Source organism: Molothrus aeneus, chromosome 8 (genome assembly GCF_037042795.1).
Source record: "Molothrus aeneus isolate 106 chromosome 8, BPBGC_Maene_1.0, whole genome shotgun sequence".
Lineage (NCBI taxonomy): Eukaryota > Metazoa > Chordata > Aves > Passeriformes > Icteridae > Molothrus > Molothrus aeneus.
This window is the reverse complement of record NC_089653.1, coordinates 3,513,073-3,539,686: the sequence shown is the minus strand read 5'-3', so window position 1 is coordinate 3,539,686 and position 26,614 is coordinate 3,513,073. Positions and strand designations below refer to the sequence as shown.

Below are 26,614 nucleotides of genomic sequence, written 5' to 3'. Positions count from 1 at the left end.
CGGCGCGCGGCACCATGGGTTCGCCACGTCGGCGCGGGGCGATGACGTCACCCCACCCCCGCGTTGCCAGGCAACGGCGTGCTGGCGATGGCGGCGCGGCAGGGAGCAGGCCTCAGAGCCTGGGTGGGTGTCACCACAGAGTTTATTATATATACACGCGCTATACATTCATGGGGAACACGGCCCTGCCCACGCCCCCCGCCCTGAGGAGGCTCCACACGCCGGGCCCACGCTGCTCCCTGCGGGACAGCTGGTGGGTGGCACGGTGATGTCAATAAACACCGGTGATGTCAATAAACACCGGTGACGTCAATAAACACCGCCGCGTCCCACAGGGAAGGTGGCCCTCAGCACACAGAAGGCACTTGGGTGATGCAGCACCTCGGCTCCTGGGGCTACTTCAGCCAGCTCCAGTCAAAACTCTGCAAAGAGGAGCAAAAAAAAACAACTGAGGGCAGGGTCTGGCTGCTGGGTTTGATGAAAAATCAGAAATTGCCCTTAGCAAGGACTCTCCCAGGAGTTAACACCGTGTAGCACAGCACAGGAGCCCTGTGAGTCCACTCCAGCTTGGGATTTCCCAAAGGATGAGTGAGTGCCTCCTCTGTCCTCTGAGGAAAGGCTGGGAGAGCTGGGATTGTTCAGCCTGGAAAGGAGAAGCTTCAGAGTGACCTCACTGTGGCCTTGCAGGGCCTGAAGGGGCTACAGGAAAGATGGAAACAGACTATTTCCATGGGCCTAGAGTGCCAGGACACAGGGAATGGCTTCCCACTGCCAGAGGGCAGGGCTAGGTGGGATTTTAGGAAGAAACATGGATCCATGCACACTGGCACAGGGTGCCCAGAGCAGCTGTGGCTGTCCCTGAATCCCTGAAGTGTCCAAAGCCAGGCTGGATGGGGCTTGGAGCACCTTTTTCCTGTTCAAGGGGTTCTCCATGTCCCCAGGGTGTCCCCTGAAAGGCAGGTCCTGGCAGATGCACCAGCACTTACCATCATGCTGTTCTGCTCCTGCCTCACCTCCTGCAGAATGCTGCTGAAGAGCTCCAGGTAATTCACGTTCTCCCGGATCATGTCAGCAAAATTTTCCCTGCAGGAAGGGAAAAAAAGCCCCAAGGTGATGGATTACAAGCAGCACTAAAAGTAAAATCACCATCAAAAGGTGCTGCACTCAGGGGAGAGAAAAAAAAAAGAAAAACAAATCCAAAGAGCTCAAAAAAGTGATTTGTACTTTAATTGTATGGCAGTTTGTGCAATTAATTTTATGGAGTTTGTGCAGTGGTAGGTGACACAAAAACCTGCCTGGAAGTGGCAGGACAAAGGGAAATGGCTTCACACTGATAAAATATAATTGGAATTGTTAATGAAGCAAAGAGCAAAACCCCCTGAGCTCCAGACAGCTCAGCATGGACTGAGGGAGAGGGGCCTTAAGAGCCAGATCCAGCCCCAGGGAAGAACAACATTTCATGCAATAAATGGACGGCACAGTCCTTCAGTAGGGCATGCAGCACCTGGAATTGGCTCAGAAACAGAGAACACAGATCTCTGAATAGAGAGTTCAACCAAATCCCTGATTCTTTAGAGCATTAGTGACACCCAAACTCCTGACACTGCTGTGGAGAGGATGAAGCCTCTGAGATACTGAGCTCCCTGCAGCTCATACCTGTCACATTCACATTTTCTGAAAAATCCCTTTGCCCAGGATTTTCTCCTGGGAAGCTGAGAAGTCTCAGAGAAAAAGGAAAACAAATTCTTATCTCATTTACTTCTTCTGTGTTGTGCTCACATGTGGAATGTGTTTGGAGATTGTTTATCCAACAGGTGGTTGTTTCATGGATTCTGGTGTGAATTATTTTGACTTATTGGCCAATCAGTGCCAAGCTGTGTCAGGACTCTGGAGAGAGTCACAAGTTTTCATTATTATCTTTTTAGCATTCAGTAAGTATCCTTTCTGTATTCTTTAGTTTAGTATAGCATTCTTTAATATAATACAGTATCATAAAATGATCAATTATCCTTCTGAGAACAGATTCCTCATTCCTCCCTGCCACAGGCACCCCACAAATACAGCACATACCCATCTTCAGGAGCTGCCAGCGAGGACAGAGGGTGAGGAGCTGAGTTCCCTGAGCAGCCCTGGGGGAGCCACGTGGCTGCTGGAGTTGAGGCTGTCCCTTCCAGGCTAGAGCTGACCAGGGATCGAGAGGAGCTCTGAGTCTGCAAAAAGAAATTCAGGAGAATTGAGGCTTCAATGTTACCTAGGGAAGATTTGGGATTGCACATAAGCACTGTTGGTAACACACACACAGATGTGGGAACCAGGAGATGGCTTCAGGCACTGTAATAATGCAAAAAAAGCAGAGTACTCTTTAAAACACTATAACCAGGAAAGCACCTATTTAGCTTCTGCTTTTGCCATCCCAGACTGCCCTTCTCTGTAGGAAAAAAAAAATACAACCATGGTGTGGCAGTTACCCCTTTTTGCTGAGTTTACTTCCTGGCTCATGCACTGGAAGAAGTGCAAATAACCCAACAGCTACTCACACAAGCAATTTTCAGCAAATGCCAGATCTCCCTTTGTCTCTTTCCCTGCATCTGCATCACTGAGCTGTCAGCTTCCTTGATGTTGTTCAGAGCCACTTCAATCTCAGGGAGCAGGTCAATGATCTTCTGCTTGCAGCCCAAGAGCTTGCTAGAATAAAAACCAAACACAAAGTCACTTCCCAACACATTCTGGCAAAACCAAAAGCCCCACCTTCAAGGGATTCAAGAAAAATGGAAAACTGGGATACTTGAAAAATTAATGTACAAATCACAGTGGTATCTTCTCAGCTCTGTAACACTGCTACTTTTTTTTTCCCTTTGAATTTGAAGGAGTTTTCTTTTTCCTTTGAATTTTGAAGGAATTTTTAAATTTTTTTTTCTTTTGAAGATGTGAATTCCAACTTGGATGCTAACAGTCATGTTTTTAAAAATTAAGTGGAAACTCAACACAGAGGTGCAAAATTAATGCTATGAGAAATGTGAATGGAGCTTTTTGGGCTCTGACCTCCATGGTTTTCCCTATCCTTTCCTACTACAAAGCTCCAAATGCTGCAAATTGGATTTTTTTGTCTGCATAAAGTACCTGAGGTGGCCAAAGAGCTCCTTGAGGACTCGGTCCTGGCTCTGCACTGTCTGCACAATGATCTTCACCATGTCTGTGCTGTCACTGTAGGCATGATCTGGAAGGGCCAGCAACCACCACGTTAGTAAACCCTAACAGCATTCCCTGGCTTTCAGTTCACAACAATTAATCATGGGGTAAAAGTGTGAAACAGATTTAAATCATGTTCTTCCATACCTGGAGGTCGTGCTTTTAATTGCTTGTACAGGTCTATGGCTCTCTGCTCCCTTTAAAAAGAAGAAAATGATTCAGGCAGGTGTCTCAAAAACAGCCAGGTGACTCAAAAAAAAAGCATTGCAGTGAAGGGATGCCTTTCTGAACTCAGATCCTTGTCCTTTTCCTACAGCTGGGACTCAGCCATGGCCTTTGGAACACAGGGATACTCCCTCTGAGATGGAATCCAACACTTTCCCCAAAGCTGTCTCTCTTTTTCTCCAATTATGCAATTTCTTCTCAGAAAAGCACACCAAGTGGAGCTTATTTTCAGTTTCAAATCTTCCCATGGCTCAGCTGTGTTTTATTTCCACTGCATCCTTCATTATCTGATTTCATTTTTGAAACTCTGCACAACTGCCTGAGAAATTCTTGTTCTGTTCCTGCTCTGCATTTTTGGCCTGAATTTTAGTGATATTCTGTAAATGGAAAGAAACAGCTGCATCACAAGCAAGATGACTGTGCTTCTCTTCTTCCCATTAAACAAACATTACTTCTTTCAAGTATTTCAAAAACAGCCACACTGAAAACTTCCAGCCTTGAACAAAATCCTTCCTGTTCTAAATCCCAGTCTGTCAGAAACAAGGAGCAGCTTCCCAGCCCCGATCCTGGTCTGCAGTGGTGGAATTGCTTAAAAATAATCTTTAAGGAGGCATGATCCTGATTAGTTTGAGCTGCTGCTGCAGCAGGTAGCTTCTCCTTTGCACCACTTCCTCCCCTGTGCACCAGTTCTGCTAAAACTGCACAGGATGAAAAGCAACTTTGCAAAGAGGGGGGAGAACATGCCAGGAGCAGGGACATTTTCTCCCTGAACAGTCAGAGTTGCTCTGAAGAGCTCTGATTAACAGATTTAATGGCTGTTCAATCCCTCTCTTTTAGAATTGTCACTTGTGCTCTCAGCAGCAGCCCAGTAACTGCTTCCTGTGTCTTCTCAACATCAGAAATACCATTTGGCTCTTACATATTTTAATATAAAAAAAAAAAAAAACAAACCCAAAACTTTCCAAATATCTAAGTACCCATGAGATATTTACCCTTTTGGAAATACTGAAGGTATTTAACAGGGTTTTACAATGATCACATAGTTTTCCCACTCAACACTAAGAAAGTCACTCCTCTCCAACACAAAAGGAAATCCCCAGTTGAGACCAAGACCTATCTTAGTCCTGGCTCTTGTAAGATGAGGTTTCACAGTTCAGTGACAGGGAAGTGTCCCAAAACAGTGGGATCTTTCTTTTCACAAGCAACATTATGTCAAATCAACCACACACTACTCTGTACTTGTGGTCAGCATTTCAGAACAAGCTACAGAGGGGAATAACTCCCTGAGACACAGAAATTCACCAGACCCAATTTTCTACAGTGCAAATGAGCAGCCCAGGGCTTACAGGCTCTCCATGACCTCTCCCTGGCGCCTGGCGTACGGGCTCTTCTGCAGCTCCACGATCTCCGTGTGCAGGGCCATGATCTGCTCATCCAGGTAGCCAATGTCTTCAGCCTGAGGGGAAATTGGGCACAGGTCAGACCCAAGGAGAGCAATAAGGAGATAAAGATCCCAGAACACTTGTTTGGATAATGGGCTGACTGCAGGCAGAGTTTAGGAGACTAAAAAGCTCTTTGGTACAGTGCTGCTACAGTAATTGAGGTTTTTATTCTCAGTGCATGGCATCACCTACAACCAAACCTCTGACCACCAACACTGACTGAGAAAAGTCAGTTTCCTCATAAATCATCTCTCTGTGTCTCTGGATTGCCTCCTACTCTGTGTATAAACTTTTTCCATTCCTGGTAAAGGGGCAGGGCAGGTGGAATAACAGAACATAATTCTGATGGTCTGCCAAGTAAGTATCAGGTGAGGTTCCTGCTTGTCTGGAAAAAGCCAGAGACAATTCAATTCAATTACTCTGCTAGAAGCAGCCGCCTTTTTATCCATTCCTTAGATAATAAAAAATAGATGACTCTCATTTAAAACTGATTTGCATATTGACTTGCAGCATGCCAGTGATTCATGTCTGTATTCCTCAGTGAAATCCTGCAATTTTGAAATCTCTGCATAGCAAGTGATTGGTTTTCAACTTCAGCAATGGGAATTTCTGTGTGCAGCAAATCCAGCCAGGAAGACTCCTGATCCCTAACAACACCATTTCTTTTGGGCAACAAGTAACATCTCTCTGCATTCCACTCTCCTTTTCAGAGAGCTGAGTCTGGTGACTTTTGGGTTTTTCTGTCCAAATCCACTCAAACAACTTGGTGACAGGACACTGTGTCTTTTCTAATGCACCTGCAATGGTATTCCCATTCCCACAGCAGGCAGGATATAAGACACTGAAGGGACACAGCAGTGGCACATAAGACACATTAAATTCCTGTCACAATCTCCTTCACACAGAGATAATGCAGCTTCTTTAACATCCCCTACCTGTGCACATTGAGAGGCTTTCTCTTCCATTTCCTTCCAGGCCTTGAGCATCTTCTCTGAAGCTTAAGAAAAAAGAGGTGGTAATTTATAAAAAGCCATTATGGCACAAAAATAAAGCAAGACTTGGACTTTATCTGTGTTGGTAAAGAACATGATGCTGAATCTCCCAGCAGGAGCCACGACACAGAGATCACAGAGACAGCAAAGCTGCAACTCTGTGCTCAACCTTAACTCACACACAAACCCTTAGGTAGGATTTCACTGCTTGCAATCACTGGCCTAAAACAACTCTGAGTCTTCAAACTCCACCATTAAGCTCAACAACTGCCACTTTTGATTGAACACAGACTGTCCAAACCCAACTCACAATGTCTTTCCATTTTCCATCATCATCCTTCAGCCCAGTCATCATTTTTGCCTCAGCTTGCATTTTTTAGCCATATATATTCAAACTACAAGTAAAGCCTGCTATTCTCTCCTCAGCACTATTTGTTTCTGGGACATGAAACTGTAGCTGGTGCTCTTTAAACCCATCTCTCATCCTGACAAATGGTTTCTCCTAACAACAAGCACAGCAGCTTGGTAGCACTGTGAGCAAGTGCAGCAGCTCTTGCCCAGTCAAAACTCCAAATGAATCAGACTCTCAATGAATAAATAGCAAATATTTACATCACCAGTCCTATTAATGCTCCTGTTTTCTATTCTCAGTGGAGAACAGCTGATCACCTGTCTCATTATCACAGAAGGTCTCCATTAACTTTATCCTCCTGCCAAACTCTCCTCCTGCACCTCTCCTAGCTAAAATACACCCATAAAGATGCTGAGCTCCTTTCCAGGATCACAGGAGACACCCAAACAAGTATTGCCCACTACCTACATATGCCATAAGCCATCTGGTCACTGTATCTCTCCAGGTCGAGGCGAATGCTCTGGTGGAAGAATTCCAGCTTTGCTTTCAGCTGCTGGGATGCTGACACCATGTTGTTCTTCATTTTGATCAGGTTGGCGTTGTACCGAAGGAGGCTGAGCCTAACAGATGGAACAAGGACAGCACACATTAGCTGGAAGGCCCACCTGGACTTCAAAAAGAGGAAATTCTGTTGTTCTCCGAGGGACTGAGCACTGGCACCAGCTGCCCAGAGAGGTTGTGGAGTCTCCACCCTCAGAAATATTTGAAAGCTGTCTGGATGTGGTTCTTTTTGGGCATGAACTGGGCTGGAAGACTTCCAGAGGTCCCCATCTGTCAGACATTTTCTGATCCAGAGACAGGGCAACTGAAAGGTATTTAAAAAATTTTTACTCCATTTTCAGTTTAATGTGAAGGGTGAGACAATACAGATGTTTTAATTCACACCACCACAATCAGAAGCTATTTCCTAATTACATTATCAGTGTTTCTTGGCCCATCAGCTTTTGCTGTCAACACCTCAAAGTCAACATCTAAAATTACCCCTCATGGGTCCCATTACAATGCATCTTTCATAGCTCTATTTCTCCAAAGTATCCAGTCTTTTTGGTAAGGCCATCCTTTGAAACTTGTTTCTAGTTCCAGTCCTGTTCCATGGCATTTCTAAGTCAGCATTTCTTGTCTCAAAGTTTGCATACAGATGCATACTATGTGAGCCTTCTGTTAAGCTTTGAAAATTTTCTAAAAATCCATTTCCCACACCCATCAACCTCAGCCATGCTGTGAGACTCTCAGCATATTCAAGTGTTGCTTGGTTATGATCAAGGTCAGGCATTACCCAGCACAATTCCTGGAGTAGAATAAGCTCCCAGCCCAAATATGTTTTATAATGTAAAGGCACAGAACAGCAGAGAGCTGTAAAACTTCAGGGAATCAAAACTCCCTGAGATGCATGATTCCAGGCAATCAGACCTCATGCTGGCATAGCCCTGCTCCCTCTGGAAGGGTGACAACTCACATGGCAGCTCTCTGTCCCTGGAAGAGCCTGCTGTAATCCTCCTTCAGCCCAATGACGTAGTGAACCGCTTCTGCCCACACCTTGCGCAGCTGCGGGATCGGCAGCTGGATTTTGCTGTCCTGCACTGAACACAGGAGGAACACAGGGCAGTGACAACATTTCCAATTCCTGCTTCACGTGCCTAGAAAGCCTGGGAAGTTCTGCTCAATTTCTAGGTGATGCTGCTGAAGCATGTATGAGCTTTTCATGTCACATCTCCCCCAGGTATGTGACAACCTGTGATTGAGCAGGTAAAACCTCATGGGGGGTTTTGGCCAAAAAACTCTAAAGCCCAAGGTTGCCCAAATTTAGTTGCTCCATTTAATCCATTGATACTGGTCACTGTCCTGATGTGTTTAATCTGAAGATGTCTTCAAACATTTTGTAGGTTTCCTCTCGGATTTCCTGATGTACATGTTTAAAGGGGAAAAGATGCAGGTCTCATGACAGAGATGGGAGCTGTCAGTACACTGGGGTATCAATAACCATGGTGTAAAAAGAAATGGGGGCTGACAGTACACTGGGGTATCAATAAACATGGTGTAAAAAGAAATGGGGGCTGACAGTATACTGGGGTATCAATAAACGTGGTGTAAAAAGAAATGGGGGCTGACAGTACACTGGGGTATCAATAAACATGGTGTAAAAAGAAATGGGGGCTGACAGTATACTGGGGTATCAATAAACGTGGTGTAAAAAGAAATGGGGGCTGACAGTACACTGGGGTATCAATAAATGTGGTGTAAAAAGCCTTTGCTCCAAGAGATTCAGTACAAATGCAATGAGAACCAGAATAAAACAGCCCAGAACACAGAAAAACCTGAGTGACACTAGAAGATGAGGAAAACCAGTGGAGATAGGCCAAAGAAAATTAAGTTACTGAACAGTAACTTAAGTTACTGTCACAAGGCATTTTCTGTACATGCAGTATCCCAGCAGACACCTCCTGTCCCCTGACACTACTTTGCTTTCATAGAGGTACACAGGGTCATTCATACAGATACAGATTTATGATAAATAAACCTTCAGAGAGATCTGTTAGGTTGTGCAGTGATTGTTGTCATCTCAGCAGACAAGAAGGGGAAGCAGCAAGCAGAGAAGCAGCTTCCATACACAGCCTAAAAGCTCAAACTGGCTCATGTCATCAGAACATGAATTAGGCTGCTTCAGGTTCTTATATGGCTCTCTTTAAATCAGACAGAGCCCTTCAAGACAACACCCAGGGGTTTATAAAGGAGATTTCATTTTGCATGAGAACAGCACTTTTCCAGCACACTCACCAATGTAGTTGACACAGTCAGACAGACTCCGAGAAGCAAAGGGACCATCATAGACAGTTTTGCTTTTATCAAACAAGTAGACCATGTAGCTGTCCCAGCCTCTCTGGGAAGAAAACAGAAGAGAATATAAGCAAGAGAAACCCCAAGCAGCTTCTACTAACCCAGTACATAATGAACTAATTATTGTGGGCACTCTCTCTAACCAAGTGCCTTTAAAAACTTATTTTGATAGATCCTACAGGAAGACAGAACTCTCTGCTAGCAATTAATTAAATGTTTAGGCAGTGTACAACTACAGAAACCTGCTTACATTACCCAATAAAAGATCTTTACAGTTACTACATTTACAGAGCAAACTGTCTCCTGTGGGAGAAGATTTAGGCCATTTATCTTCCCTAAGATTTTAAATTCTCTGAGAACATGAAGACATGAACAGACTCCTCCTTACCACGCCATCAATAACACACTGGGAAGCAGGTTTCCTAGGGTCCAGGCAAATCCCTGTTTCCAACAGCAGCTCCTGATTTCCTGTGCTTATTCCAGTCTCAAACTCAATACGATTCTGAAGGGAATGAAGGCTTTCCTCAGGATGCAAAAGGAAGGACACAATCTTGGCAGAGGTCATGTTTAGGATGTGTACTAACTGTAAAAAGAGGACAAGTAGATTACAAATCCTTGGATATCAAAGACAAAGGCACACAAGTCTGGGATGGAGCACAGAGCAGAATGAGAGCATAATTTGGTTTTAATAACCACAATAATCGGTTCAGGAGTAAAGTCCCACATAAAAAACTCAAAGCCTGGGCCCGTAACTTTTAATGTCAGAGAAATTGATAATCCAACCCACTAAGACCCTTCACAAACCCCGCTGCAGCTTAATTACATCAAAAGAACTGAGACAAAATTATCCTCCTGTTTCTACACATGCTTGCCTTGGCTAGTCTGACTCCAGCAAAGCTCAAGTAATTGTTTGAAGAGGAAAAATCTGTTCTACTAAACTGTACCTCTGTTCTACTACAGGCATTACTACTATAGCACATGAATACACTCAGAGGTCACAGCATCAATAGGGAAGTCTGAGAAAACTGTTATTAGCAAATATTAAACCTTATTTGATCCCAGTGAGCCCTTTCAGATAACAAACAGTAATAGAGGGTCATCCTTCTATTCCAAATGTAAAGCTAGAGATTAATAATGCAGGAGATGTTTTGTCTTCCAGTATGTACAGGACACACTCACTTCCTGATACCAGGAAAAACAATTGCTCCTGAGCCTGGAAGCTGGATGATGCCAGGACTACAAGTTTGCTCCACTGAACACTCTGTGTCCTCTGGGATGCTTTCAGAAGGCCTTTACACCCAGTAAGAGCCTCCACTCACCTTCAGATTCAGTATGTGATCCATGACCAGGAAACACCTCGGACGACTGGTCTCAGGATCTGAACCTCCACCCCTCTGCTGTGGATCCCAATTCAGCATCAGCTGCAACCAGTTTTCCATGGGTTCTACAATCAAACTAAAGCAGAAGGGTTGTAAGAAAGGGGAGGCCTTCACCAGGCTGAAGCAGCCCAGCTTCCTGGGCCTCTCCTTGTGTGCTCTGACCATCTTTGTGGGCAACAGGCACGAGAGAGCCCAAAGTACCAAAAAAAGAGCTACAGGCTATCCCTTAACAGCAAACAGCAGCTTGCCAGGAGCTTGAAACACCCTGGAGAAAAAAGGAGGAGCTCTCAAGCTTGGATAAAGGAGGAAGAGCCCTCAGTTTGGAAGGCCAGAAGTGTCCCCTGTGGTGAGGACACACGTACCTGCAGAGGCTGTGAGGCTGCGGCAGGTGGGTGCTGAAACGAACCTCCCCATTCATCTCCTCAGAGGCAAAGATGTGCTTTGGGTCCTTCTTCTTGATCTTTTCATGCCTGGGAAATAAAATCCTTTGTGTATATGCTGAGGAGTGTTACTTTTGTAAGGGAGCAACTGAAGACAGCAGAAAGGGGCCAGTGTCCAGCAGCTTTAGAAAACAAATTCATCTTTCAGGACAAAGATGCCATTTTCAATCCACCCAGAATACCTCCATGTGAAAGAGAGGAGCCCTTCCAATAAACTCTGCCTCTGGAAAGATTCACCTCTTGCTCTAACAGAAACCCACGTTTCCTATTTTTTTCTGTTACAGAGCCACCCTTTTAAAAACCAAGCAAACAAACTCTCCAGGCAGAGGAAGACAAGCAGAAACCTCCATATGCAGATTAAAGTCTTTCAGCACAGGTTTAAGTATTAGCACCTCCAAGCACCTCTTCCAGAATTAGGGTCTTACCAGGCAAATGGCTGCAGATTATGTAAGAAAGGTCTAAATCCTGCAATGCATTCAAACACCATTGTCCCAAAGCTCCAGTAATCAACAGTAACTGAGTAGGATTTGTTCTCAAAGAGTTCTGGAGCCTAAAAACGATCATAAAAAGACACTTTGACTGTGGTGTTTCCTTGCATTTCTGCAGAGGCAAAGGTGCATGCAGGTGTGGCTCCCTGAGAGGGGACACCCTTGGGACAAGTCCCCAGGATCTCCATTTTTGGAGGTTTCAGCCCTTGGCAGTGCCAAGCCACAGCTGTCCTGCCTCAGTGCTGGTGACACTTAAAAAAAAGGCTTACCAGATATTGCAATGTTCCAACAAATGAAGTGCATAAACTCCCTTGATCCAGATCCTTTGCATATCCCAGGTCTATTATTTTGTGAACAATCTGCAAACAGTTTAAACAGTTCATCAGAAGAGCAAATGCTGAGGGGAAAAAGACCCACCAAACAACCCAAAATCTGCTCAGTGACAGTCACAGAATACTCTCATGAGGAAAGCCAGAGTGGAAATTCTGGAGAAAGTCCATGGCAAAGCTTCAGCAACAGTGTTAAAGCTTTTAGTAAATGCACAGTTCAGTTTTCAGTCCAGTTCAATGTGACAACTTCCAGAAATGACAATGGAAACACACTGACCACTTGACTTACCTTCCCACCTTCATCCTGAAGAACAATATTTTCAGGCTTTAAATCTCTGTGTATAATTCTGTTCTCATGCAAATACTGGATACCAGACCCTGAAAGACATGTGTTTGATTTAACTCAAAATAAAATCCACTCTGATTAAACATAAATCTGATGAAAACCTAATACTGGGGGGGGGGGCAAATTCCCAGCCTTCCATGATTTACCACCACTCATTTCTACATTTAACAGCTTCCAAACTTGTGTTTCTTCTCCACTGCATTTTCACATCTTTGCAAAGACATGCCAAAGACACTCAACTGATCATGAAAAAAAAACCCAAAACATTCTGGAAGGGGAACAAGGATAAAGCAAGCAGAGTTGCTTTTTATTTCAGGAATTCAGCTGGAAACCCTCTTGAGCACTGAAAGTCCAGGCTAATACCCTGAAATACTTTCTCATGCAGGTTATCTGTAAGAGAATTAAGAAAACAAGGAGCTTTCCTGGAAAACCTTTTTCCTGGAGAAACCCAGGCATTGCCCTTTATCAGACAGCTCTTCCTTCCCATGATGTCTAGAAAAATAGGTACTTCCCAAGGGCCTGATTTTTTAAATACCCTGTTTATTTTAGTTCCCTTTTCATGGTAAGCTGAAAAGGGAAAATACCACTTCACTTAAAAACAAAACAAACAAAAAACCAAACAAAAAGAAAGCATTAACTACATACCAATGTCACTAAGCAGAGAAAGGATTTGACTTTCCTTCAGCCCACAGCAGTTTTCTGGTTTGTTTAGCAACTACAAAAAAGCAAAAGATGTTCAGATCCACACTTGCAACAGCAAAACCAACATTTGTTAACAGCAAAACCCAACATTTTCCATCCCCTGTTGAAACTACCCAACAAACAGCACAGCTCAAGAACACTCCAGCTGAATGGAGCTGTTGGTTTTGTACAATAAAATCATGGCCAAGAAGAAAATAACTCAAGCAAAATGAAAATTCAGAAAGAAAAGGGGTAGGAGACAAAGGCAGGGCCACAGGCAAGGGAGGCTCCCCCTCAGCAGTGTCTTAATGAGCTGTCAATAAAAGCAGCTTCAGCAATTTCTGACTGCTAGAGATGACTGAGATGCTTCAGCCCTCATGATGGATTCACAAGGAAAAATTAATAATGAAGTGAAACACAAATGATGCCAAACAAGAGCAAGATTTAAAGAACACAATCAGAAATAAAAAAGATTATGTTTTTTTATAAAGCAGTACAGAACATCAGATGGAATGAAGCATGTTACTTCCTAAATTGTTACAGCCTCTATGCCACAGCTGAGGCCTCATCAGAAATGAAGTGACAAACACTGCACTGCAAGTAGAGCTATCTTCTCAGCCAGGGTCTCTAATCTACCTTCAGGGAGTCTCCAAACTTTTACTGCAATAATACAAAATAATACAAGAACCAGATGAATCTGGGACTGTGGCCAGGTGCCTGTGTCTGCAACCCCCAAACGCTTTTTCATATATTCCCCTTCTTTTACTGTGACTTAAACCTTAAAAGTGTCTCTTGGACTGTTTCTAACAACTCAAAACCATATAATGAGACGGGATTACTGCATTCACCAGCTGTTCACGTTCCCCAGGGCTGTTTAACACCACTAACAAAAACTACAGAAAAATGAATTTCCTGATCACATAGATGAGGTGATTTCTAAGCAAATCCTGACAGGGATTTGCTGCTTCACCCCTCTAGAAACTGCTGCTTCCTGAATCCAGCTGTAATGGAAAGGGAGCACAGACTCTACCAGGTCACTAAGCCACTGCCTGGGGAACTACTGAAAGGCTCCTTTATTTTTGGGTGCTGCCAGTGTGCAGATTGGCAGTTCCCAGTTCAGCAGGAATAGCAAAGCTTCAGAATCCCTGGAGGCCCCAGTTCAGCAGAAACAGGCTCATTGCCTGTGCTGAGAGCAAGGCAACACCAGATACACGTGAATCCAAACCAGTCAGACTGAACAGATGGAGACAGCAGCAAAGCCAAACCTGCTGGGTGACAGCAGCTGCACTAATGCTAAAGCAGCTCCATGAAAGGACACACCAGGATAAGAGTATCTGCCCTTGGCTTGCCCTCTGGTTTCAGAAACACAAGCCTTGTTCCCTACATGTGGTTTTTTCCCACTCTACATTAACTTCCTCACACCTGTACCTGATGCCTCAGGTTTAGCTTTTATGTATTTCAGATTCTGTGCTGCTTTAGTGTGTGGCTCTGAGCTTCACATTAAGTGTTGGTGAGCTCCCTTCACAGAGTAGCTAAATAAAACAATTCCTTCCCTAGCTGGGGACCAAGGACAACCATCCAAATTTCAGGCTCAAGAACATAAACAAAGCAGGCTGAAGAGAGAAAAACAAGCAGGATGGGACTTCATAACCTGAAGCTGTAATTGGACAATGAACTCCAGAACTCATAAAAGTGACAGACCCCATGACCGGTCATGCATTCTGTGCCCATTTTGGTTCATCCTGAGGGCAGCCCTGGCTGGGCTCTTGTGCTGCCCAAGGTGGATCCACGGAGGAGATCCTTTTAACAAATCCCTGCTTTATTCTGTAACTCTGTCTGGCCTCTGTTCTAGGGCAGCCTTCTCAAGGCATCATACCCAAAAAGAGAAGCTCCCCAGAGCAGCGCTGGTGACAGGAGCAGCACTGACAGGCCCAGTTTGGTTTGTTTGCTTTTTACTGGAAGCAAAGCAGGCGTTACCTTGCGGAGGTCACCCCCTGAGCAGTACTCCATGGCCAGGAGAGGAACGTCGTTCACCAAGAAGTTCATCTCCTCAGGAACCTCACAGGCTCTGACCACGTTGGGATGGTTCAGCCTAAGCACACAGAGAGCTGCATGAAAACTCTCTTTGGGAGAATGAGACAAGAGCAACCAGTTTTATGCTCCAGGGACAGCTTCTGTTCCCCACAGGAGTCCTTGCTCACTCATTAGCTGGTACCTACCAGTACCCAAATGCATAAAATCCACACCTTGGGAATACACAAAGCAATGATGAGCAGAAATGATGTCTCAAAGCCAAGGTACAGGACTGGGATGCTGGGGATCCAGACTCAAGTTGTGAATTCTTGCAGTCCTGGCAGTGTCATTACATGTGTGTGTGCTGCTGTATGTAGGAGCAGATTCCCCCTGGCCCAAGAGCTTCACAAGAACCCCTTAACACCTGTGTAACTGCACCAGGCAGGTGAAAGCCACATTCACAGGGGAAAATTAACTTCTGCAGTTGAATTCAAACAGCTGCTTCCTGACTGCCTTTAATACATGCTACTCTTAGGAATAAATGACATATCCAGAAGGAAATGAAGGCAAATTATTTCTCTCTACATCTTCCAGAGCCTCTGGACACCAATGCAAGAGCAGCTCATAACACAGTGGTTGATTTCAGCATCCAAATCAGACAGCACCAAGCCTTGACTTACACATTCACGTTCCCTGCCAGTGGGTTCCCCTTATGTCATGGCACACAGTGAGCAAGTGAGGGTAACAAAGCAACAGCAGGAGCTCAGAAAAGCCCTGAACAGCAGGGCCACTGCAGACCTTGGGGAGGACAACTCAGAGCATCCCTGCTCCCACCAGTGGGATGGAGGATTTCCTGCTCCATGATCTCTTTCTCTCTCAGGAGCAGTTCTGCGAGAGCCAAACACCCAGAGGCAGCCCCCACATCCATGAGACCAAAGCTGTCCAGCCCTGTTTCACCTGCTGGAGAGGGAGGGTGGGCAGCACAGAGCATGGACTTTCTCACGAGGAAGCGTAAGGAGAATTTATTCTTTACATTCGGCAACGTAACAAAAAAAAAGCAATTCCAGGATCCCCCGGGTGCTAAATCAAAAACAAAATACCGCAGGGTACGGGAACCCGTGGGTGTTCCCAAATCACAACATTAAAAGTCAACCCATAGGGTGGTGTGAGATTTCAGATGAGCGAACAGCCCAGGCAGCACAACAGGGCACGGGGCTTGGGGGTCACCAGCTCCCAGGCCAAGGCAGGAGCTGGGGCATGGGATGAGAGATAAACCAGCACAGGCACGCCAGGTGACAAAGGGGCTGACCCCCGGCCGTCCCACTGCCAGGCTGGGGCAGCAGCCGAGGCACCGGCTGTCCCCACAACACGGTCCCATCTCCCCAGCCGCTCCGGGGCTCCCTGCCCGCACTCCCCTCTCCCGGCCAGTCCACGGACTGACCCCGGCCGTCCCCTCTCCCTGTCTGTCCGGTGCCGCCGTGCCGGCCGCACTCACTTCTTCATGATGTCGATCTCGTGACACCAGCGGTCCTTGTTCTTGACGCTGAGCTCCAGCCGGCACGACTTGATGGCCACGCGGTCGCCCGAGTCCTGCGGGACACAGCGCCGTCAGCCGCCGCGGCCCGGCCGTGCCCTCCCCGCCGCCCGGCCCGGCCCCACCTGGTGCTGGTACAGGCACACGTTGCCGAAGCCGCCGGTGCCCAGGCGGTCGCGCATCTCCCAGGGCCCGCAGCCGCCGGCCGGGTGCCCGCGCAGCGCCGCCCCGGCGGGGGCCCGCTCGCCGGCGGCGGGCGCGGGGGGGCCGCCCCGCTCCATGGCTCGGCCGCTGGCTCCGGCACTCCGCCTTTATTGCCGCGTCACCGCCCGCGCCCGCCCGGGGCCGCCGCCGGCAGCGCCGCCTCAGTCGCGGAGGGAGAAGTCGAAGGGCTCGAAGTCTTGGCGGAAGGCGCGGGCCTGCGCCGCCTCCTCGGGCCGCTGGGCGGCGCACTGCCGCCAGTCCGCGCGCTGCGGCTGCGCCAGCAGCGCCTCGCTCGCCAGCACCTCCCTGCAACGACAGCGACGTGACGTCATCGCCGCGTCACCGCTACGCCATCGTGACGTCACGGAGGTAGGCGGGGGGATGGCACGCACCTGCCGAACTGCAGCGGGAAGCGGCCGCGGATGCGGTGGAACAGCTTCTCCCCCGTGTCCAGCTCCACGTAGAAGTACGGAATCCCCGGCTGAGCCACCTGTGCCATGGGAACCATGGAACCACAGAGTCAGATTGGCTGGAAAACACCTCCAACACCATCAGGTCCAAGCCATGACCCATCACCAGCTCGTTCACTGCACCATGGCACTAAATGCCACTCCAGGATGAATCACAAACACCTCCAGGGCTGGCGACTCCACCACCTCCCTGGGCAGCCCCTTCCAATGGCCCTCCTGGGCAGCCCCTTCCTAATCATTCTTCTGAGAAGAGCTACCAGGGGACAAGCAGAGCCTCTTCCCAGCCACTCCAGAGGTTGGGGACACAGCTGTCCCCATGCCACAGTCCTCTCTCCTGGGAGGAAACTTGGGAAAATAACCCCACAAAGTGCCAGAGGTCAGTGCCTGAGCTCAAACAACACCTTCCATGGGAGGAAGGAGCAGTGGGCACTTTCTGCTGGGATCACCTATGGTATTTTGTGGTTTAATTCTGCTGTGAGTGACTAAATAAGAACCAGGCAGGTCCAATCATTCCCAACCTCACTGAGGTCACCCCAGCCTAGTAACAACACATTCTTGGAGGATGGGGCCACGCTCACATTTCTCAGCTGAGGGGAACTTCTCCCAGAGCAGAATTCTGGCACATCCCCAGATCAAGTCCATGAGATTCTGCCTCCAACAGCTTGACCCCACCCCACAGAGTGAGCTCAGATGGGAACAGCAGCTTAGGCAGGACAGGGGGGAAGTGAAGAGGTAAATCTGGCCCCGTACTTGCGCGAGATCCGAGTGCTCTGGGATTTCCAACAGCTCAATCTGTTGCTCCTGTGCTTGTGTAATAAATGCCTCCTTGATGTCTTCAGAAGTGCAGAGGTCCAGAGGGACAGGAATGACCTGGAGAGGGAGGACATTTCCATCAAAGAAGACGAGACAATCCATTTGCAGAAAGCCATCAGTCCATCACTGGAGCTTGTGGCTCCTCAGTACAGCTCAGCCTCATCACACAAGACAGGTGAGCACCCATCTCTACAGGCTTAAACTTATGAGAGTTTTTGTCCTGTAGGAGCTGGACAGAGAGCTGAAAACTCCAAGCTTCAAAGTTCTCAGCACAGCCCTCTCCTTTCTCATCTCTGTGGTAGTTCTGATACAGCTCTGATACACTTAAAGAGCTGCCACACACAGCAACCACCACAGTGAACCCCAAAATGGCTCTTTCAGTTCCTCTGGAGTTTATAGTCAGTGCAAGTTTATGTTTCCCCAGGGTGACACCCAAACCATACCTGTAGCTGCAGATGCTGACTCCTATAGTTTCTTTCAAATAGGACATATCTCTTCCCCTTGCTCCTGAAAAATTCCTTTAGGGCAGCCTTGTACTTGGTGACTTCTTCCAGCACCTCTGAAGACAAGTCCACCACTGACTGATAGTGCCCAATTGGCAAAATCAGGACGTGGTCAGGTGACAAACCCCCTTTGGCCAGGGCAAGGTAGCACTAGAGTGAAACAACACACACCAGTTACTCACTGGGCTGAGGGAATTTACTCCCTGACTACTCATTCTGAGTAGCCTCAGGAACAGGTGAGTCTTCTGTGTTGCTTATTGGGGAATGTTTATTAACCATTTTATTTGAATTTATTTTTGTATTGAATTTATTAATCACTAGAGGATGAGAAAGAGACAAAGAGACTGCCAAAGGACAAAAAAAATGTTATCTTTTGAATGCCTTGTGTGCAGGGAAGCTGCTGAGTGAACTTCACAACCGAGGCAGGAATTTCTTATTCTGACACAAAAATCCATTTAAAATTAAACAGATTTAAACTAATCCTGTGGACAAACCTGTCCCTGTAAGTGGATTATGCTATACAGGAGCAGTAACTTTGAGCAAAGTGCATAAAACAATGATGGACTGAGCTTCAAAGTCAACATCTTGAAGACATCTTCTTTTTCACCTCTATAGAACAAATCTGTAACCAGCCATCCCAGAGTGATCTGGCACTGGTGCATCCTGCTGCCAAAGCAGGTTCCAGCTTTCTTCCAGCTGGAAAAGTTTTGCCAGATGGTAACAGAGGGCTGGCACAGCAAAAAGTGTTCGGGCACTGGAATCCAGCTCTGCTGCTGGAACAAAACTGGGCCACTTTTTACAAGTTTATTTATTTGTAGAGCAGATGCAAAGAAACTGAAAGTACACCCAAGAGCCAGCTGCGAAAGAAGTTTGTTTTAAATTTAAAATTGGAGATTGGTATTTTGTATTGCCATGTCTTAGTATGACTCTGACCTAGCAAAGCCCATGCTGCAGGTACTTACATGTGTGCCAATACTGACAACCAAGTGCTTCTCCACCTCTGGGCTGGCCAGGCAGAACCAGCAGGGCCCTGTGGGCTGAGCTTTGTTGGGAAAGAAAATAAGGATTAGCAGAAGGGATATTTGTAAGAACACAGAGAACCTGGTATTTCCCAGCCACCCTTCCCAGTTTATAAAGTGCTGAAGGTGTCAGAAGGACACAGCTCTGGCCAAGGACATTCCAGCAAGAAAGGAGGGGGTGGCAGTCAGACCCTGCTGACTGCCAATCTCCTGGAATGCTGTAACCTAATGAAGGAGGAGTTTGGTAGTTCCAGGAGTTAGTAGTTGCAGCTCACTAATAAGAAAACACCAGCAAATGTAAGCAAACAAATCAAAACGAGGTAAAATTACTGCACAGGTAAAGACAAGGGCAGATGCTGTCAAACACACTTGTCAGTTCTGGCCTATCCACCACACCCAAAACACCTGAATTCACACCCAAACTGTGATACCTGAGCTGAGCTTTTTGGAAGTGGCTGGTTCAGAGGGTAAATGCCATCAGCCCAACCACAACCACCACAGACCCAAAGAGCTTTGAAACTATGCTCTTCTTTCACCTGCTGAAGCCTATCTTCCCTTGGAAACAAGGGGCCCTTCATCCTCCTGCATTCCCTCAGCAGCTGGCAGTGACAGAGCTCTCTGGCTCTGACACCTGCAGCTCAACAGCTTGAGGAACAACTTGGAGTGACGTGGTCTATCCAAAGCCTCGAGGGAAGAGCTCAGGAAAAAAGCATCCTCACACTTACGGGGTTTCTTGGCTTGCTTAGGCTGGGAGTCCCCTCTCTCTTTCCCATCTGAGGGACGTTTCTTTCCCTGATGCTTGTTCAAGTCAAAGAAAAACTGACAGGCTGGTTCTTCCTGTTTAGGAAATGAAAAGTGAACAGGATGTTCAGTTAGAACTGCATCACAGAAAGTGACAGGATATAGATTTGATTTGATTTTTCCTGAAGAGCTGTGAACCACTTCTGAAAAGCATCAATGTCACAGAATCTCTGAGGCTGGAAAATCCCTGCCAGCCCATGGAGTCCCAGCTGTGCCCAGTGCCCACCTTGTCCCCAGCCCAGAGCACTGAGTGCCACCTCCAGCCCTTGCTGGGACACCTGCAGGGCTGGGCACTCCCTGGGCAGCCCCTGCCAAGGCCTGAGCAGCCTTTCCAGGAAGAAATGCCTTCTGAATACCCTGGAACAGAATGACCTGTCTCCTAGTAATGCAGCAGGCTTTACCTGCTTCAGTCAGGGAAAACTTGAGGGAGAGCTGCCCCAAATCATTATGCTCTCCTATTCAGCCTTATGCTGAACATTCAGAATTGCCAGATTTTATGGATTATTCAAATCTTTTCATTTGCCAGCCAGTGCCAAAAGAATGGCTTTATTTCTTAGAGATGTTAACCTGCCACAGACTTGCCAGAGGTTGAAAACAGTTGATTGAGGTATCCCATAGAGCCAAATGCCATTAGAAGGCTTTAACGCTGAAGAGGACAAAACTTTTGTCCCCATGTTTCTTATAGTCCTTCTTTAAGAAGTGAAAGGCCATCATAAGTTCTCTGCTCCAGGCTGAACACCCCCAGCTCCCCCAGCCTGTCCCCATGGCAGAGCTTTGGACAGAGATATCCCAAAGGGAAAGCCAAGCAGTGCTGTGAGCACAGAGAGAGAAGCAGAAGGCCCAGGGGGAGGAGCACAGGGCAGTACCTCTGCAGAGAGAGGGGCTTTGCTCTTGGGAGCCTCCTTCCTGAGTTTCCGGTAGGGATTTTCGGTGACGTCCTGAGGCTGCTTCACCAGCTCTGCAGGGTCCATGGAGCTCATGGGCACGATGCTGAAGGCATAGAGGTACTGCAACAAACACAGGCAATCAGGGACAGGCAGCTCCTGCCATCATTTATGAACTAAGACACCCCAGAACAGCTCCACACCCCTCAGCATATCAGTGTTTGTGCCAAGGCAGGGCATGGAAAAAGTGGAAAAACACATCCCCTGTGCCAGTGTCCCACCCAGGAGTTCATGCAGTGCATCCTTGATCCCTGCCCATTTCCAGGCCTTCTTTCTGGCCTTTTTTGTTACTAGGCCTGGATCCTGTTCATCCTTAACTACTAAATAATATTCCTTAACTATCAACCAATATTCCTTAACTTTCTTAAGTGGAGAAGAGAAACAGGTTAAAAACCTTATGCCACAAGTTTGTTATTTTCAGTGGTTTGTGCCTCAGAACACAAGGTGCAGCCCTTACTACCCTTGTGACATAACAGGGAAGTGGTACCAATTACTCAAGTGAGACAGATCTCTCCACTTCAGCCAAGCTTTTAAGTGCCTGATGTTGTCCTCTAACTGCTCTCACTGCCCCATTATTGTACTTGAGAAAAGAAGGAAGATTCAAGGGTGTCAGTACCTTTTTCTTGCTTGCATTGCCAACATCAGCAAGGGCAATAAACCTGGTGACGTGCTGTGGGGTCTCCTGTAGCACCATGTGATTCCTGTAAGGAAGCAACACCTGGCTGTACTGGCAAATAAAATATTGAAAGGACAGTGGGAGAACCCCTGCCTGCCATGAAGATACTCAGACAGCACACCAATCCTCCTGTGTTCCTTAAAAACTGAACCCTTACTGAAAATAAACAAAATTTCGCATGATTTTACAAACCTGTAAGGAAGTCTTTCATAGTAGGCCTTCTCCAGGGCAGCAAAATGGTACCTTGGTTTGAGACTTGCAGCTAGATCTGCTACCAGCTTGGAGCCACACTTCTTGGTATCTATTTCTCCCTACAAAACACAAACCAAGTTTTATTTAAACCTCTCCAAGAGCAGGGAAAAGAAAGGTTTAATATACTTCTCTCTACACTCCAGTGAGTACATTCCCAGAAAATTCATGCCAAGGGAAGTCAAACATAGAATGATATATTAAACAACTACAGAGAATGCCTATGGGAACTTCTGACATCTGAGTTTCCTCTCTGAGCCAGAACATCCCAACAAATCTTTCTCTACAACCCCCAAGGGCAGCAGGGTTGGTTATCATGCTGTGAGGGAAGGTTCTTCATGCATTTAAACTGAGGATTGTAACTCTTTTTGGATGTTGGGAAAAAACTGAGAGGAAGCAAAAAATGTTCTTTTGCCATGTGTGTGACCTTGCTGTCCAGACAGGTTTCAAATCATCTGAAAATCACCTCTGTTGAGGAACATTAACACAACAAAATTTGATACAAATAAAACAACACCCTCAGAATCCAGACTGAGGAAGAACCAGACTACTGACTGATACTTAAAGAAATAAACACCAAAACACTTAAAAAGTGGCAGGGACAGCTAAAATGCCTTGAAGTCTCACAAACCCCCCTCCTTTCAGTTTTCTCTGAAGAACCAGAACATCTGCTCTCCCTGTTTTTACTCCTGGCTTTCTCAAGCACACCAAAACACTTAAAAAGTGGCAGGGACAGATAAAACGCCCTGAAGTCTCACAAACCCCCCTCCTTTCAGTTTTCTCTGAAGAACTTGAACATCTGCTTTCCCTATTTTTACTCCTAGCTTTCTCATGCACTTGGAGAGGGTCTGACTGATACTTAAAGAAATAAACACCAAAACACTTAAAAAGTGGTAGAGACAGCTAAAATGCCTTGAAGTCTCACAAATCCCTCCCCTTTCAGTCCTTCTCTGAAGAACCAGAACATCTGCTCTCCCTATTTTCACTCCTAGCTTTCTCAAACACACCAAAACACTTAAAAAGTGGCAGGGACAGATAAAATGCCCTGAAGTCTCATAAATTCCCCTCCCTTCAGTCTCTCTTCTCTGAAGAACCAGAACATCTGCTTTCCCTGTTTTTACCCCCAGCTTTCTCAAGCACTTAGAGAAGGTGAACAGAACTTGCAGAAGCAGAGAGGCGGCGCTCTGTGAAATCCCAGGAACAGGACACTCACCGCACTGTTGGCAAAAGTCCCCACGTCTCTGGGCCAGGGGGAGGTCAGCAGTATATCCACACCCCTGAAGTTTGGGGCTGCCAGCAGAGAGGTTTTCAGCTCCGTCACATCCTTGGCGCTGAAGCAGTGCGCGGGCTCCGGCTGCTGCTGCGCCTCGGTGCCGCTCAGGTAGGCGATCTGCAGCCCCGAGCAGCCGCTGTACACACCCCTGCGGCCTGCAGGGACACACACACAGCCCTGAGAATGCCACAATCCCCTGGACAGGGCAGGGCAGCAGCAGCAGTGCTGACTTGCTGTCACTGCAGCCACCCCTACAGGCAGCTCATCTGCTGTGCCCGGAGCGATGGCATCGCTCGGTGCCACAGCGCAAACCCGAGCCTGCCCACAGAGAAACCCCAGGGTTCCCCCTCCTCCCTGCCACCTTGCTTCCCAAAAACTCATCCACAGCAATCCCACATCCAAGCCAAGCACCTCTACTTTGTTATATTTTTGACCTGGTAGCAATTCTGGAAAGAAATTGGTTTTTCCTTTTAGCTTTGCTACACTTCACTTGTTACCTCTGCTACTGCAGTACAGCCACAACGCAAAATCATATTCAAACCTTCCCTACAGAGACAGGCATGCTCTGAGAATAAGACAGGCATGCTATAACAAGAATAAGTAAGGGAATTGACTGAATAAATCATTTCTGCAATAAAGAAAATTGAGAAAAAATAGAAAGGTTAAGAGTTTTGGAGTAGAAGAGCCTGGAATAAAATTGAATGAATATTTGAGTCAAGGAAAAGAAGGCTCAATTGAAGGAAAAGCAGGAGTGGAAGGACAATATTACACCAGATGATTTCTTACACATAGGTAAATGCAAGAAATTTAGAATAACTTCTCATAAACCAAAGGTAATAAATACAAATTCATTATTACAGAAATGGTTTGGAGTTGTTGCTCATTTGCTGAGCTGTGAATTTAGACAGGCGTGCTCTGGGAATAAGACAGGCATGCTATAACAAGAATAAATAAGGGAATTGACTGAACAAATCATTTCTGAAATAAAGAAAATTGAGAAAAAATAGAAAGGTTAAGAGTTTTGGAGTAGAAGAGCCTGGAATAAAATTGAATGAATATTTGAGTCAAGGAGAAGATGGCTCAACTAAAGGAAAAGCAGGAGTGGAAGGACAATATTACACCAGATGATTTCTTACACATAGGTAAATGCAAGAAATTTAGAATAACTTCTCATAAACCAAAGGTAATAAATACAAATTTATTATTACAGAAAAGGTTTGGAGTCACTGCTGATTTGCTGAGCTGTGAATTTAGAAAATGAACAATTCAGAAGAAAAATATATACTTATTTAAAAGCAGTATTACATTTAGAAATCTATCAATTTAGATAAAGCAAAAAAATAGTTGAAGTAGTTTTACCAGAAAAATAAAAATGTAAAAAATTTCAAAACATTCTCTTTAATTTTTTTTATTTGACCAACAAACAGAAGTGTCTTTTAGTTGTACAACCTTATTTCTAAGTACTGACATGCAGGAAGATAAAGCAAGGGGCAAACCCTGGTAATTGTGCACTTTTTCATGAAATTGAACACATTTCTATTTCAAAAGAATAATTGAAAATTATTCAAAAGAAGTGCTTTCTAATAATTCAAATGACTGTTGTAACATCCCGCTCTGTTACAAATTACTTCAGAGAACAGGCTCTTGCAACCTCTGTTCCTTCTGCTCAGCAAGTTCAGTATCAGAGAAATGAGAAAAAAACAAATCAAGAAAGCAGGGGTTTCTTTTTACAGAGATTGTACCAGTCTGAACCACAGGATAAAAAATGCCACTGACAACTCCCAGCAAAAGGAAGGTGTTAAACTGGGAAGATGAGAGAAGGCTCATGAGAGCCCCAGCAGGCACAGGCTGACCCCAAATGCCCTGCAGCCTTACCCAGGTAAGTGATGTTCTCTGCTAACTCACAGCCACTGACGTCTGGGAAGTAGCTCAGGGTGTCTGGGCTGTTGGCACCGAGCACGTAGGTTGGGATTGGAGCTGAGGGAGAAAACCTCGTGCACTCAGTGAGCTTTAATTCCAGCACCCAGCCCACACTGCCCAGGAATCACAGCAGGGAACCCCATCCAGCCAGACCTTCCACCACCCTCTGGGAGCAGCAGCACAAGAAACCTTCCTGTAGTGAAGCTGGAGCTCCCACAGCTGCAGCAGAGGAACAACCCCTGCTCCACCCACATCGCCCTCCCCAGCCTGTGGAAAATTAACCCCAAAGTGACGCACAGCCCTAAAGGCAGGAGTGTTCCACCCAGACCCATCTCTCCCTCCTCTGTGGGGTTTTCCTGCTGGAGTACAGCTACTTTAACACCACAGTGCCCAGCCCCCGGGCAGTGACACACACACACTGACACTGCCCTCCTCCCTTACCTTTCTTGGCCCCCGTACGGTACTCGGCCCATTCTGCCTCGGAAGTAGAGCCAAAGAAATTCCCGACACACAAAAGCATCTAAAAACAGCAGATAAAGCAGGAGTTGCCATTTCACCACAGACAGAACACACACACAAAGCATTTGGTTTGCTGAAGTGAAGAGATTCTTCTGTGTTTATCTGTGTTAAACTCAACATCAACGGGTTTAAAAGGGCAGCCAGCTGCTCTCCCGCCTTCTGTGAGCAGATCACGGCTCCTCCCAATCGTTTGGTGCTGGACAGGGAGGGCTGGGGGGCTGCAAACCCTTTCTCACACCGAGCAGAAAGAGGAGTGTGGCTGCCACGGAGGGACGGGACACCAACACCCACCCAAGCACCGCCGGCACGGGAACCCCACCCCGGGCTGGCTCCGGCCTCAGCCGTGCCGGGACGGGAACGGAACCCCGCGGGAACGGCACCACGTCCCCCTTCCCCCACCCAAGCCCCACGAGCCTTACATCGAAGCGGCCGCTCTTGGCCTGGATGGCGCGGACCCGCCCAAAGATCGCCTCCAGCCGCCCCTCCACGTCGCCGCACGCCAGCCTGCGGGACACCGCACGGTAAGAGCGGCCGACACGGTCCGGTCCAGCACCGGCCCCACCACCACCTCATCCCGTGTCCCGCCCCGTTCTCGTCCCGTCCCGTCCCGTCCCGTCCCGTCCCGTCCCGTCCCGTCCCACTCACACGCGCAGCGGGGCCGCCGCCATCACGAAAATGCTGGACCCGAACCTCCCGCCACTTCCGGGTGTCCTGCTCAAAGCGCTCCGCCACTTCCGGGTGTCCCGCTCAAAGCGCTCCGCCGGTTGCCGGGTGGGCGGCGCCCGAAGCCTGACACACCGAGCTGGAATCGCCGGGAAATTTAAATCCCGGTGTCCGCAGGGAATCGCGGATATTCCCAATGCGTGGTGTCTTCATCCTGATGTGTTAGTGCTTCAGTCAGTGCTGGCACTAAACGTG

General features: G+C 47.0%; 2 protein-coding genes across 2 annotated transcripts; both read right to left on the bottom strand.

Moving 5' to 3' along the window:
• Positions 1 to 124: 124 nt before the first annotated feature.
• Positions 125 to 16,586, bottom strand: CHUK (component of inhibitor of nuclear factor kappa B kinase complex). Its single transcript, XM_066554480.1, has 21 exons — positions 16,431 to 16,586; positions 16,267 to 16,361; positions 14,736 to 14,850; positions 12,723 to 12,792; positions 12,021 to 12,109; positions 11,672 to 11,761; positions 11,340 to 11,464; positions 10,837 to 10,944; positions 10,415 to 10,550; positions 9,484 to 9,678; positions 9,036 to 9,138; positions 7,717 to 7,840; positions 6,669 to 6,820; positions 5,792 to 5,853; positions 4,761 to 4,870; positions 3,337 to 3,386; positions 3,121 to 3,217; positions 2,538 to 2,685; positions 2,071 to 2,210; positions 987 to 1,083; positions 125 to 422 (listed from the first exon to the last, which is right to left on the bottom strand). The coding sequence occupies exons 1-21, from the start codon at positions 16,584 to 16,586 to the stop codon at positions 396 to 398; spliced, it is 2,289 nt and encodes a 762-aa protein (XP_066410577.1). The 3' UTR covers positions 125 to 395.
• Positions 16,587 to 16,612: 26 nt separating this feature from the next.
• Positions 16,613 to 26,387, bottom strand: CWF19L1 (CWF19 like cell cycle control factor 1). Its single transcript, XM_066554479.1, has 14 exons — positions 26,342 to 26,387; positions 26,116 to 26,200; positions 25,619 to 25,697; positions 25,133 to 25,234; positions 23,198 to 23,412; positions 21,928 to 22,046; positions 21,676 to 21,760; positions 20,982 to 21,122; positions 20,040 to 20,151; positions 19,258 to 19,337; positions 18,236 to 18,445; positions 17,730 to 17,849; positions 16,902 to 16,999; positions 16,613 to 16,815 (listed from the first exon to the last, which is right to left on the bottom strand). Exons 1-14 carry the CDS (start codon positions 26,362 to 26,364, stop codon positions 16,671 to 16,673), a joined length of 1,614 nt encoding a protein of 537 aa, XP_066410576.1. The 5' UTR covers positions 26,365 to 26,387; the 3' UTR covers positions 16,613 to 16,670.
• Between the last annotated feature and the right edge of the window lie 227 nt (positions 26,388 to 26,614).